This window comes from Podarcis liolepis (genome assembly GCF_965112155.1).
Source record: "Podarcis liolepis genome assembly, chromosome: 14".
In the NCBI taxonomy this organism is placed as follows: Eukaryota; Metazoa; Chordata; class Lepidosauria; order Squamata; family Lacertidae; genus Podarcis; species Podarcis liolepis.
In genome coordinates, this window is record NC_139569.1 from 16,138,157 (window position 1) to 16,152,746 (window position 14,590).

At 45.0% G+C, this 14,590-nt stretch overlaps 1 protein-coding gene across 7 annotated transcripts in view; it reads left to right on the plus strand.

Moving 5' to 3' along the window:
- SNX29 (sorting nexin 29) overlaps positions 1-14,590 on the plus strand; it is a 229,999-nt gene that overhangs the window by 72,996 nt on the left and 142,413 nt on the right. For all 7 annotated transcript variants that reach the window (XM_083474289.1, XM_083474291.1, XM_083474292.1 and 4 more), the window contains one exon: positions 2,755-2,861. In XM_083474289.1, coding sequence (XP_083330415.1) covers positions 2,755-2,861 — 107 coding nt within the window. The remainder of the gene's footprint in view (positions 1-2,754; positions 2,862-14,590) is intronic.

The window sequence follows — 14,590 nt, forward strand, 5'->3', positions numbered from 1 at the left end:
TGTAACGTACAGGAATAATCCGTGTTATGTTTACTTGGAAGTTAATTCCTGCGGTCCTCAATCGGACTTAACTCCAGAATAAACACATACAGGGTTGCGGCTTCTCGGCTGCTGACAGCTGATTCTGAACAACACAGAAAGAGGCTGTGTGTGTGAGGAGGCGGATGAAGAGCCCCAAATCTCAGCCTCCTCTAGGCACTCCGACGGATGTATCGACCACTTGCCTTTTTGCCTTCTCCATAGGAATGTTCTCCTGCACCCCCTTCTTTAGCAATTTCATTTAAAGGTTTTGCGAGCTCTCTAATACCACCTAAGTATAACGTTCCTGCTCTTGCGATTTATTGATTTAAATATTTCGTGGAGCATACAACCAGGCAGCGTTCAACGTCAAAACACAATGCTACAAGCATAACTTCAGTTAATACATCAAAGGTGCATCGATAAGAATTAAGAGCTAGTGTAATGTAGCGGTTAGAATGTTGGACTATGACCTGGAAGATCAGGGTTTGAATCCCTCCCTGCTCAATAAGAAAGTACGCAAGTGACTTTGGACTGGCCACTTTCTCTCAGCCTAACCTACCTCAAAGGGTTGTTTTTTGAGGATAAAACGGGGAGGAAGAACCATGTACCTTGGGCTAAGAACTTAATTCGTTCTGGAGGTCCGTTCTTAACCAGAAACTGTTCTTAACCTGAGGTACCACTTTAGCTAATGGGGCCTCCCGCTGCCGCCGTGCAATTTTTGTTCTCATCCTGAGGTAAAGTTCTTAACCCGAGGTACTATTTCTGGGTTAGCGGAGTCTGTAACCTGAAGTGTCTATAACTTGAAGCGTCTGTAACCTGAGGTACCACTGTACACCACTTTGAGCTCCTTGGAGGAAATAATAATAAATTAATTTAAAAATGGCAACAAATCACTGTTCCAAAGCCCTGTTTGAACAATACAATTAAAATCTCCACTATCACTTTGATCTCTTCTGTTTCTTCTTTGTTACTGCTTTTTGTGTATTGGAAAACGAAAGTAACTACATTTGTTGAAAAAGATGTCTAAAAGAAAGCAGGGGGTGACTCTTGCCCAGCGGCAGAGCATATGCCCATCCTGCCCAGGGTGGGCGCACTCCCGCGGGGGGCGTAGAAAGGAGGGTACCCTCCCAGGCGCGGGATAGCCACTCGGATGCCCGGAGCAGTGTGCGGGCCCTGCAGCCGGGGATGGAGCGAGCCACCCACAGGGGCAAGCCGCCAATGGTGGACATTCAGCATGCCACCCGCCCACAACCCCCAAGCCTTCCCCAAGCTGTCAAAACAAAGGGGGAAGAGGGGAATGCCACTGGCAAAGTGGCACAGCTCCCCCCTTACCCTGACGGCTCGGGGTAGGCTTGGGAGTTGTGGGTGGGCGGTGCGCTGAATGTCAGCCCCCTCAGTGACGGCACCCAGGGCAGTCCGCCCCCCTTCCTACACCCCTGCTCTTGCCCAACTTCAGTTGGCAAGGAGTCCACAGGGCAGGGCCTGCCATGCTACATTGGTTTGGGTCTTAGCCTCCAGAAGAGGAGAAAACAAGCTTGTTCCATCCTCCATGTGACAGCCCTTTAGATAGCTTTCTTCTAATGCTTTCTTTAGGATTGTGTGTGTGTGTGTATGATTTATGCAGCATCTTCTTTCCAAAGTACTTTGTCTGCTCAGTGATCCCTGTTCAAGTTGTGCTCAGTAAACTATTTGTAGATTATTTTACGGCGTTTAGTTCCAGAAACAGATCTGGAGGTTATTTGAAATGTGCTTACTTACTGCAGCAGAAAAAAACCCCTGTGTTGTTAAAAAAAAATGGGGAGTGTGTGAAAGGCTCCCAACAGTGTAATAATGGTTTGATTAAAATATGGAATATCCTCATAACAATTAAATGAACATATTTTTTAAAAGCTAGTTATAAACTAACCAAGTAAGTTCTTGAATCCTGGCCTTTATCGACCTTTGGAAAGTTGTTTGCTCGCTATACAGTGTATATTTGAAGATACCATAATCAAATGTTACATTATGGCTTCTGAGATCAAGGAGCACGTTTTCACCAAGGCTTGGATACAACTGATCACAATTTTGAATCAAGATGGCAGCCTGGATTTTTCAAAACGGCATGGATTTTAACCACCCATTTCAGCCACTGATTTCAAAACTTCACTGATTATTATTTTTAATTAAAAAAATTGATTTCCGTCAGTGCTCAGTATGTGGCTTCTTACTTTGTTATGTTTTGGAGCACTAAGTATTAAGACAATATCCAGTGTTTTCGGTTTACTATAATTCTGTAGATTGTATATGAGAATATAAATACCACACCAGCAGGTCTTAAAGATGGCAAGGCAACCTTGCTGCACATAAATTCAGAGGGTCCAATCCTGTCCCATACAGTAGATCAGCTGCCTACTGTGAGCGTTCAGCACCAGCTACTACAAATTGTGAGACAAACCTGGGGACAGGTGCAAAATCTGCCTGGCACTTTGGCCAACGGAATGGGCACAATGACCCCCATCGCTAATTCCTTCTCACTTTTTGCTTTACATGCCTGTTTGTGTCCTGTTTCCTGGACTCAGAGCTGAGTCGTCTCTGTGTTATGTGAGCCCAGCGGGCTTGGTGGCTCATGCAAACCAATTCTGAGGTCCAGTGGTGGTTTTGGGCCTGCAGTGTCTAAGGTTCTAGAAAGGATTGGGTTTTTTTTTAAAATCCCGAGTTAAATTAGCGCTGTGCATTTTGTTTTTTTTCTTTCAGTATTGCCAAACCTTTGGAACACAGATAGTGAGTTTGCCATTCCTGAGCAAAAACAAGTAGAAAACCACGAAGAACTGGCAAATGCTTATGAAAGAAAGCTAATTGAGGTAAGAGTGTTTTGCTATATAAAAAGTACAAGGTACAGTTGGAGTAATACTTCTTATGTGAAATTTGAAAGAAATTTTACAACCTTTTCTTAGTTTTGATAACCTTTAATTTCTTTCTTTCTTTCTTTGAAGGTTAATTATTTTAGATACTTAGGGTTTCTCGTTTAGGCTTCTAAAATGTATAAGCAGCTACTCCCCCCCCCAAAAAAAACCCCACCCATGGCTTGGTGTGAACAAAGAAACATGAAGGCTACTGGAGAGGAAATTGTGGCTGGTTTGCTCTTCCTTAATTGTTTTGTTGTTGTGTGCCATGCCACTGTGTCATAGTGTTGTGTAGCAGGTTTTCTGAATCTAGGGCTTATGGTTTAGCTCTTTTCAGACTCGCCACAAACCACAACCAAGGCTTTTCCTATGGTTTCTGATGAAATTACTGGAAGTTTTGAGGAAGCAGACAAGTCAAGATGATACATTGTCTTTAAGTCACTTTTTAAAGGGTTGGGTTGGAAACAAATATCCCAGAGAAATACTACAATTGGAAATGTCAGTATGTATGAATAGTCAATAGTGCAAGTACATTATTTATATTTACCAGCTGGGTAAGTGACTTTGGGTTGTAGCCAATGTTCCTTCTACTCATTTTAGACCCACTAAAATTAATTGACAATACTGATTCAGGCCCATTCATTTCAAAGGGTCTTATTTGGATATCAAAAGAGTCCCTTCTGGATATCAAGGTCTAGACTTAGACATTGCCCAGTTAACTAAGCTAGCACTGCCAACAGCTTAAAGTTCTAGCTTCTTATGGCTATAAATATGCAATACCAAATCACCAAGAGGGTGATCTTTCACCACTGCTTTCCAAATTAGCAGGGCTTGTTTGACCCTTTTTCAATGCAGAATTTTAAAGGTCTTAGGTGGTCTTAGCCCTGACTTTTCCTAGGTGCCTTTCTGTGCATCATAGGGCTGATCAGAAGATATTTTTGGTGGACGGGGGAAACCAGCATTTACTTTACCTACTTTCCTTTATCTTTCTTTCTCCAAGCAATCTGTGATGTCCTCCTCTTCTGCACACCCCCACCCCACCCCACCCTGTGACAGTCTATTGAGCCTAGGACTCAATAACAATTAACAATTTCTCACTCAGTTTTATAGTGAGAAATTATTCCCCACAGCTTAAATTAGTGGATGAAGAGGTTTGTTTCTTGCTGTTTATCTGCCTGATAATAGCTCTGTTCAGAAGTGCCTCCAGGCATTCAGTGAAACTGTGGGGGGGACTAGGGTGATGGGATTCTGTCCTCGGTGCTAATATTTCTTCTGCTTCCTTATGTTTGACAGAATGGGGAACCTGCACATTTTCATCTGCACATGTCCAGGTGCTTCTAAAGATGCAGATTCTTTAAAGTTGAACCAAAGAAAAACCAACAGCCACACACATAAAATACCATAACATACAAAATACATTAAATTGGGTTGTAAAACAAAATATCAGGTGTAGCTAAACCACTTCTGAAAAAAGATACTTTGAAATATGGAAGTAAAGAGAATGTTAAAAAGAAATAATGTAACATAACCAGATTAAAAATTGTAATGTTTGAGAACAGCAGCCGAACAGGGCAGGTTTTAACCGGGGATGAATGAATGAATCGGGGGAAGATTTTTCTCTCGTGTTTTTGCAGCCAGAGTGAGAAATCTAGCCATGGGTTTTGTTAATAATTTGTTTGAACCTCCAAACAAAGAAGCTGGTACAGGGACCCAGCATGTCACATTAGCCTTCCAAAGTTCAGGTATAATTGAATCAGGCCCTGGAGCTTTCCCTGACTTTAACTGGGAGATCAAGGACTTTATTTCCAGCTGGGTTACTGGAGCCCATGCTGGGAGTGCTTCAGGGACCTCCAAAGTATCGGGACTCCTGTGGGATTGGTGCTCCCGATTTGCTTGCCTGGAGGAGCCTGTGTGCCTACAGTTGTACTCAAAAAGCTTTCATACTTCTTGCCAAATAGGTGAAGGTCAGAAGTAGGGATGGGGAGAAATTTATTCAGTTTTTGTCTGAAGGCCTGATCTGCACTGTCCAAAACAGTATGCGCACCGAAATGCAACCATTGCTCAAAATTGCACTTCTCCAAATTTTGCAGTGAAATTCTTCAGCCAAGTGATGTGTACAGAAGTGCATATGCCAAGCTAAAATGTGCACAAATGTGCATCTGTTAGTGAAAATAACAGAAAGAGATGCATTATGTTTTTGAAAACATGCTTTGTAAGAAATGTGTACATCAGGCAAAAGGTGTGTGCAAAAACGCACCTATTAGTTCGCACAAGAACACTTACGAATTTTCAAGAGGACTTTTTGAAACAACAACATAAACTGATGTGGATAATGTGGAGAACAGGATGGAAGGCTGGAAAAAGTAGAAACAGAAAGGAACTGGAATGGACAGATTTCCCCATCCCTAGTCAGTAGATGGACCCATCTAGTGCAGCGATGCCTGCTTCCTTTTCGGCACATGGACTTGAATGAATGGAGAGCACTTATGCATGGGGCTTTTGGTTTAACCCGCAAATAAATTGACCACAGAGGGGAGAGGAGTAGCACTAAGCAGCAAGCCCTCAACAGCGCTGTTTCCCGTCTCTTTGCACACAGTGACACTTTAGGCGACGAAGCTTGCCCTGCAGCTTAAATATTACAGTTAAGCCTCATGGATCAGTTTTAAGTTACTGTGATCTCAGAAGTTGGTTGGTGGTTAACCAAGACTCTTCTCTGTATTGTCAGTTTTTATAGGCCTCAGTGCTGAACTTGCTGTGTGCATTATGAACAGCATTGGCTTAGATCTTAAGGAGTTTATCTGTCCATGCATGGCTGGGGAGCCTCAGGTTCTGCTTTACATCCTGGGTGTGTTTGCTTGTCCGGAATGTGTTGCCGAACTCTGATCATGCCTCTTGTTTGCCTGCATGGAGGACAGAGGGGTGTCTGTAGACTCTAGCCTGCCGTTCAAAGGTAAAATCTACACTCCTCACCATGTCCACTTTTGCCTCTGGTCTGGCCCCATTTCCCACTGGATTGCGGCCTCTGGAAGGTTGCCCAAAAGGGAATGTGGCCCTCAAGCTAAAAGAGAGAGAGAGAGAGAGATTCTTCACTCCTGTTGGGGCAGTTTCTACCAACTTTGCCGTAGTTATCGGAAAGGGTGATGGAGTCTCCCTTTTTGTAGGTCTAAGCAGAGGCTAGGCTGCCCTTTCTTTGGGATATGCTAGCCCTGAGTTTTCTGCATCAAGAGTGGGTTTGAACTAGATGCTTATAAAATCCCTTTATGTGATTTTATGATGGGGGGTGGGTGGGTGGGAAAGGGAAGGGGCTGCAGTGGGAAGGCCGAGGCAGGAAACGCCTGCTGGAATCCGAGCCGCTGTCCGTTTCTTTGCTGGCTGAAGATAACACTTTAGCCAGAAGCTTTAATATGCTGGTCATTCGGCCCCAGTGTTTGAAATGCTCTGTTGAGGCAGGCATACACTGGAGTTCCAGCGATGAATATTTATGGGTGGATGAGGCTCAGCTTCTGTCAGAAAAAAAGGTTAAATTTGGCACTTGAAATGTTTGACAAATCGTACAGCCCTCTTCAAATTCTGTTTGTCTGAAGCACTTGAGGAAATATCTGCAGAGGTGCCTGCTTGTGACGGATTAATCCGAGTGTTGGATTTTGTCGCCCTTGTAAATGTCTCTTTACTACTCCTTCAATGTTGAGGGACATATATATATATATATATATATATATATATATATATATATATATATGGTTGCAAATGCACCAGCAGGATCGTTTTCAAGACTCTGAGCTGCTGCTGGAGATTAGGAGACCACTGGGACTGTGGTTGTCAGACAGGAGACCCCAGAAGATCCTGCTGTACCACCAGGGCATGTGGGGCTAGAACTCACAGGAGCCCTCCTCTGAGCCCGAGGAACCAGGTGTCCCCCTCTGCATGTTGCTGGTCCATTGGTGCAGGGGGTGTGGAACAGAAGAGGAGAAGTGACCATCTTCAGACCGTGTGGCTGGCCCTTTAAGAACCTGGCGGTCTCCACAAGGGGGTGGAGTCTCCAAGAGGTAGTCCGGCTTAAAAGGCCTGAATCTGCTCTTAGCCCTTGTTGGAACAAGTTGCTTGCTTGCTTGCTTCCATGGCCCTGCATCCTGACCTGCCTTGCTGCCTTCTCCAGGGGAACTGGCACCAGACTAGAACCTGATCCATGCAGTGGCGTAGCGTGGGTTGTCAGCACCCGGGTTAAGGCAAGTAATTTGCGCCCCCTAACCCGTGGATTTGCGCCCCCTAACCCTAACCCCCAGATGTTGCGCCCGGTGCGGCCAGCCCCCCCTGCACCCCCCACGCTACGCCACTGGATCCATGTTAATGTTTGCTACATTGTACCTGTGTCTGTACAATGAAATCCCCATTCTGTTGCATTCCTCTTCCTCTAGCATGACCCTAAATTCCAGCATTGGCCAAGACAATGAATTGGAGGTCACAGTGCTGCCGGTTAAGGTATGAGTTGGGGAACATGATCTGGTCAGATCTAGCAGATCTAGCCACTGAACTTGTTCGCTCCTGGTAGACCAGTTCGATAGCCACTGCCCACTGTCAATCATCTGATGTCATAGGGCCGGACCATGCATGGGGCGGGTTGAAGTAGCTGCCTTGGGCAGTGCCCCTACAGACGTCTCACCACCTCCAACCAGTGGTGGCTTCTGGCGAAATCCCACGAGATATTTCTGAAATCTCCCGAGAGCTTGTCGGAACCCACTGTTGCCGCTTTGTGGGTGCTGCCTCACAGCTTGGGTAAGGAGGGCTTTGTCAGGGGTGGTGCAGAGCAGCACTTTCCTATTTTGCCTCAGGTGGTGAAGCAGGGCACCTGGGTGATTCTCCAGTGTTCTCCCGGTTCTTTCTCCCCTTCCTTTCGGCAGGAACTAGCTGCACTCTGGAGTGCCTGAATGTGGGACCAGTCAGTTGCAACTCTGTACACTTTTGTCTGGCGGTGCAAAGTTTCCTTGTTTGTTGGTTGGTTATTGCTCCTTTCCCTATCAATGCTTAACCTTACAGGGTAACAAATAAATAAAGGGAAATGAGAGATTTCCTCGTTATGGCTGCCGCCGCCTCTATTCTTTTCTCCACTTCTCAGTCCTGTGGCTGCAGCAAGCCTGCCCTCCTGCCTCCGGCTGCTTAAGCCGGTTCCCGAGACACTATGGTTTTGAATGTTACGCATGGCGTGCTCCAGCATGCTAATTGGAAGAATTAGTTATAGCTGAGATTATCATCATCACAGCACGTAATCCCTCTGTAGTAGTCTCTTCCCAAAGGTCTCTGAGGCATAGGTGTGTCATGAAATGCAAACCATTACTTTGCAACTCCGGCGAGAGAATGAGTAATTGGGCCTTGCTAACATTACCCCTCCCGCCCCATTCACGAGAGAATTCTCCTGAAAATTGCTCCCGTATCTGTGTTCCTGTGTCAAATGAGTCATATGTGCAACTCCCCCAGAAGCATATAAACTGCCATTTTGATTCTGGAGTGGTTAACATTCATGGAGCCTGTCAGGGAGCACGTTTTTGCATAATGCTACCAAATCATTGCGGGCACAGGAGTTCTTCTTCTCAAGAGTTATTCATTTCGGAGTCATAGGATAAATGGTCTTAGATCCTGTTTCCCTGTCCCCACCACCCGAGCAAGTGGGGTGATGGCCTTTCCTGTTAGAGGTGACAATTTTCAGTTTTACAGGGCTTGTTGTCTTCATGTGTTGGCTGAAGAGTAAATAAGATTGATGTGTCTCTTTTTAAATTAGGGATGGGGAGCCATTTTGAATCTGACCCACCACATTCTCTTCTGGCCAATCTTCTGGCGACCGCATGCCGGCAACAGGCGGAGCTGGAGGCAAAAGTGGGCAGAGCAATTAATGTGAATTTTACCTTGGTGTAGCAGACTAATTTCTGAGCACACTTTCACACACAACTCTGTCCTTCATCCAGGCAAACAAGAAACATTCTACGAGTTCAAGGACACATTCCAGCCAGGCAAAAACACTGAAGGAGGGTGCAAAGCAAGGCCAGGGAGGGAGGTAGTCTGAGGGTAGGATGTGTGTGATACAGTGGTGCCTCGCAAGACGAAATTAATCCGTTCTGCGAGTCTCTTCGTCTTGCGGTTTTTTCGTCTTGCGAAGCACGGCTATTAGCGGCTTAGCGGCTATTAACGGCTTAGCGGCTTTAAGAAAAAGGAAACAAACTCGCAAGACGTTTCGTCTTGCGAAGCAAGCCCATAGGGAAATTCGTCTTGTGGAACGACTCAAAAAACGTAAAACTCTTTCGTCTTGCGCGTTTTTCATCTTGCGAGGCATTCGTCTTGCGCGGTACCACTGTAGAGGGCTGCATTTGGCGCCCGAGCTTGAGGTTCCCCACCCCTGTTTTATGGTAAAGAATTGGAAGATTTGAGTAGAGGTCATAATGGTTGTATTCAATGCTCCTTATTCCTTTTATAGTTGTGTGTGTGTGTGAGTGTTGATTTATGCTTCACCTTCAACAAGTTCCTGGCTTATAAAGAATTCAAGTTAGAGCAGAGCCTGTGTGGTGTAATGGTTAGAGTGTTGGACTAGGACCTGGGAGAACAGGGTTCAAATCCCCACTCAGCCATGAAGCTTGCTGGGTGACCTTGGGCCAGTCACCATCTCTGAGCCTAGCCTACCTCACAGGGTTGTTATGAGGATGAAATGAGAAGGAGGAGAACCATGTACCTTGAGATCCTTGGGAGGTAAAGGTGGTATATAAATGTAATACAAAAAAATACAGATTAAAACAAAAAAGGAGTGAGACAGTAATTTTAAAAGGGTAGCATAAAAGAAGGGGACGCGGGTGGCGCTGTGCTCTAAACCACAGAGCCTAGGACTTGCCGATCGGAAGGCCGGCGGTTCGAATCCCCGCAACAGGGTGAGCTCCCGTTGCTCAGTCCCTGCTCCTGCCCACCTAGCAGTTCGAAAGCACATTAAAGTGCAAGTGAATAAATAGGTACCGCTCCGGCGGGAAGGTAAATGGCGTTTCCGTGCACTGCTTTGGTTCACCAGAAGCGGCTTAGTCATGCTGGCCACATGACCCGGAAAAACTGTCTGCCTTGCCACTGCTGTTTCGGACTGATCATCAAAATAACATGCTGTAGAGCTTCACAAAGCAACTCCACATTTAATGTGATTTAACCTGGAGGTTGCCAAGACATGGCATGATTTAACCTGGAGGTTGCCAAGACATGGTCCCCTGGGTATCTCTGCCCAGTTAGGCTCCATCTTAAGCTGAGAGAAGGTGGCTCTGTGCCACGGAGAACAACCTATGCCACCATTGACAAGGATGGTGCCATGAGCATTGCCTCTGATAACTCTCCCTTCCCCCTTGTCTCAGTGACTTCCCTTATTACTTAATTATTTGCGCAAGTTCTTCAAAGCCAAGTAGCTTCAGGTTCTCAATACAGGCATTGTGATTATTTGTAATTTTAGTCCATGTCTTCAGATTTCCAGAAATTCTGCCTCTTAAGGCTTCAGTCATAAATTTTCATGAAAAACGTAAGGGGTTTTGCTGAGAGGAGGCCAGGCAACAGCCATTAGCATGCAGCAGGATTAGACTGATCTTTCAGTTGTGCACAGCTCTCAATGTATTTCCTCTCTCTCTCCTTCAATTCTATATATGTTATTGCAGAATGCTTTATAATTAACTGAACAAAAATATCATCTGATCCGCAGCTGTCACGGCTAAAGTGTGGTGGCACGCTGAACAATAGATATCGTTATGAAGTGTGTTAATCATAATGATACAGGGAAGGCCAATAACTGGCTCTGATCTAATCAGGAGTTTTACATAAATCGTTCTGAGGGTGGCACTTCCAATACCATATAATTACATCAGGAAATTGGGTGCGTGTTGAGTGTATTGGAATTCATTGGCAACCCACAGCGTAGTGTGTATCTGAAAAGTCAAGTTCAAGCAAACACCAGCTGCCTGTGGAAGAAGGGAAATGCCAAAAATGAGCAATACCAGGCCACCTGTAACTTGCATGTTCAGTTATTGATTTGTGACGGGATAGAGGCGAGTTGATCGTGCAGCATTGATCCTGACGCAGCTGCGAGGACTCCCTGTATGTTTCTGAGCCAATACGTGAGGGCCAACCTGGTCTTTTGCCGTGGCTGAAGCTAAGCAAGATCCTTTCACACCATGGTTTCTGAGCAGTCCTTAATTAATTCTTAACTATCATTAAGCCTCCATGTGGGCATTGCTGCAAAAAGAAGACTATAGCAGGAGAGGAGAGGGTGATCTGCTTGAGATGAAGTGAGTTCATGAGTCTATATGGCAATATCTCCAGCCCTCCCCCCCCCCCCGGCCAATCCTCTTCTTCCCCTGGTTTTGCATAATGCATGAACAGGCACCAGTCAGCTTCCTCATTAACATGAGCCCATTGTGTTGCATTCGGTGGTGCTAGGCAGGAGGACTCTTAATACTATCTGCTGGAAATGGCGTCTTGCACCCAGGTCCTGCTTGTGGATTCTCCCACAGACATCTGGTTGGTCACTGCAAGAACAGGATGCTGGACTAGATGGGTCTGGACGTACTTATTGTTAGGTTTGCAAAGTATTTTCATAGAATCATAGAGTTGGAATAGACCACAAGGGCCATCGAGTCCAACCCCCTGCCAAGCAGGAAACACCATCAGAGCACTCCTGACATACGGTTGTCAAGCCTCTGCTTAAAGACCTCCAAAGAAGGAGACTCCACCACACTCCTTGGCAGCAAATTCCACTGTCAAACAGCTCTTACTGTCAGGAAGTTCTTCCTAATGTTTAGGTGGACTCTTCTTTCTTGTAGTTTGGATCCATTGCTCCATGTCCGCTGGATCCAAACTACAAGAAATTTGATGGGCAATGAGATCTGCAGCCCTGCAGTCTCCTTGGCACATAACCCCCTGCTTCTATAAAACTGAAAAGTATCACTCTTAAGATGCACAATCTTTGGAGAAGCGATATGCTCCGTGTTCAAGGAAAGGGGATCTCTTAAGTCTTTAATATTCATGTTATGTGTATTTATAGGCAATGCTTGTAATGGTTTAAATAGGCATAGCTAAATAATTAAACCGAAAATTTAAAATGTAATTACGATCTTAGAAGGTTTTCTGTCCATGTGCTGTAGATTCACTTTAATCCAGCAGCGAACTCATTCTTTGAACATATATTGTGGTTTTTTTAATGACCAAATAAATTAAAAAGGCTTCAAGAGAAGATAACAGTTAGCTTTATTAGGATGATTTGACACCCACCAAATGATAATATTAGTCCTGAACTGCTGTGCCTCAAGGAATTATTCAGTCTCTTTAAAAGACAATCATTTGAGTGACACTTGAGCACAATTTAAGGAATTGATCCTTTTGGATGGTATCCAGCTAATTTTTTGCACGGAGTAGGCACATTGACATTAATGGACCTAACTTAGTCTTCTTGTTCATTAATTTCTATAAGCCTGCTCTGAGTAAAACTTTGTTGGATGCAACCGTCTGTTTTTATTTGGGTCAAACAGGAACTTTGGTGTGACATCTGGCTAGTGGAATAGTCTCAGATGTACTAAGGATTGGAATTGGGACCTTAAACACACAACAGACATCCTCTAGCATTGAACTATGACCTTTCCTTATTCTTTTAGATGAGAGCATTTCTAAAACAGAATTCTTCATTTTGATAGGCTGCCTTTTCAGGCAGGTTTTCTGTAAGATCTAAGACTGATGCATCTGGATGGGGCGTCAGTTAGAGTTTGTGGTGGTATGTGATAAATTAAAAGTTGCTGTCTATTAGGCTAATGTTGCACATCACCGTAAACCACAGTTAAACTATTGTTTAAATGCATGCTGCCAAAATTCAGGGTTTCTCCTACTCCTCTGTTACTGCTGTGATGCCAGAAAGCAAGCTGTGGTCTAAGCTTAGTGTCATATGTGAACCCAGGCTCATGACATGTTCCTCTGCAAACTCAGGTTGCTCTGTTGTCCTCATTGCAAGCTTGGAGGTTTAGACTTTAGAGCAACGCAAGTGTTAATAGCCTGACTTGGCTGCATCACATTTCCAAAATCATTACGTTCCGAAATGTCTTCAACCTTGTGATCTTTGTCTCTTAACCTGAGCATCTGGTAATGTTCAAAACTCATTCAGAGGGAGAGTCTTTAGCCGAGTCCTTCAGGACACTCTGTGTGGCTGGTGCTTAGACGAAGGATGAGTCATTCTTTTCTTTTGGAACTCTGCATGTTCAAAAGGTCTCTCTGCGCACCATTTGCCACTTGCTCTTCTTAATATACAACAAATTGCTGTTGCTTTTTTCCAGGAACATAAGGCTGGCTCTGATATTTCTCATAAAGATAATGTTAGGATTAAATGGAAATAAACCTTGATTCCTCACCACTTACCATTGCCAACACCTCATCTCTTTGTATTTTATAATTGAAAATCAGTGTTCTTCATGGTTGAGCAGGCCAGCCCCATCTTTCTCCATCAGAACCTTAAGTGTCCTATGCATCTTCTACACCAGCTTTCCCTAACCTGTGTCCTTCAGATGTTTTGCAGTATATTTCCAATCAGCGCTAACCAGCACCGTGCCCTGACTGGCATGTTTTCTTAGGACGCTGTACCAGTAAATATTCTAAGCCCGCATCTACACTATAAAGTAGTGTGGTACTGCTTTAAATATAAACAGTCACGGCTTCCCCCACAGAATCCTGGCAGCTGTGGTTCGTTAAGGGTTCTGAGAGTTTTTGAGAGGTCAGTATTTCCCTCATAAATCTACAGTTCCCAGAGTTTCCTCGTAAAAGGGATTGATTGTTAAAGCACTCTGGGAGCCATAGCTCTGGGAGGTCAATAAGAGGAAGGCACGCTTGGCAAATCCACACCGTGATCAACTCCAGCCCGGAAACCAATGTCCCCACTGTGGAAGGACGTGTGGGTCCAGAATTGGCCTCCACAGTCACATACAGACTCATTTTTAAAACTGTGTTCATGGAAGACAATCTTACTTGGCTATGAGTGATCGCCAAAGAAGAAGAAGGACCCCCTGAAATCTCCTGACATCCTTAACAAACTACAATTCCCACAATTCTTTTTGGGGAAGACATGACTGCTGCTTTAAATCTATGGTGCAGATGAAGCCTTAGGTAAAGATGGGGAACCTGTAGCCTTCCATACATTGCTGGACTACAGCTCCAATTCGCTCTGACCATTGGCTCGGCTTCCTCGGGTTGATGGGAGTTGGAGTCCCACAACACCTGGAGGGCCATAGGAGCACTTAGATTTGATGCTGCCTTTCCTACACTTGTTTCATCGTTAGTAATGGTTAGGGGAACTGTTACACCTGGCCCTGCATTAAGGCTGCACCTTCCTCTCTGGGAGCCTGCACATTTCCTCATTGCGTTAAGCCATGGTTTGACTTAGCGCTCCGTGTGAGTGAGGGAAGACTCAGCCTGAGGCCACTTGAACTTCTCTGCTTTCTTTCCAAGAGCCTTCATTAGAAAGGCAGCAAGCTGGCAGCCTCCTTAGGGTTCCTTGGCCTTGCCTCCAGGCTGCTTGAATCACTCTTGCTTTGTGGCCTTCCTTTCCGCTGTTCCTTCCCGGTCTGCCTGCCTATTTGCCTTGGTCTTTTTATTGGTTTGCCCTCTGATTGTGTGTCTGTCTGTGTGTTTGTGCAATGCGCCGTGCG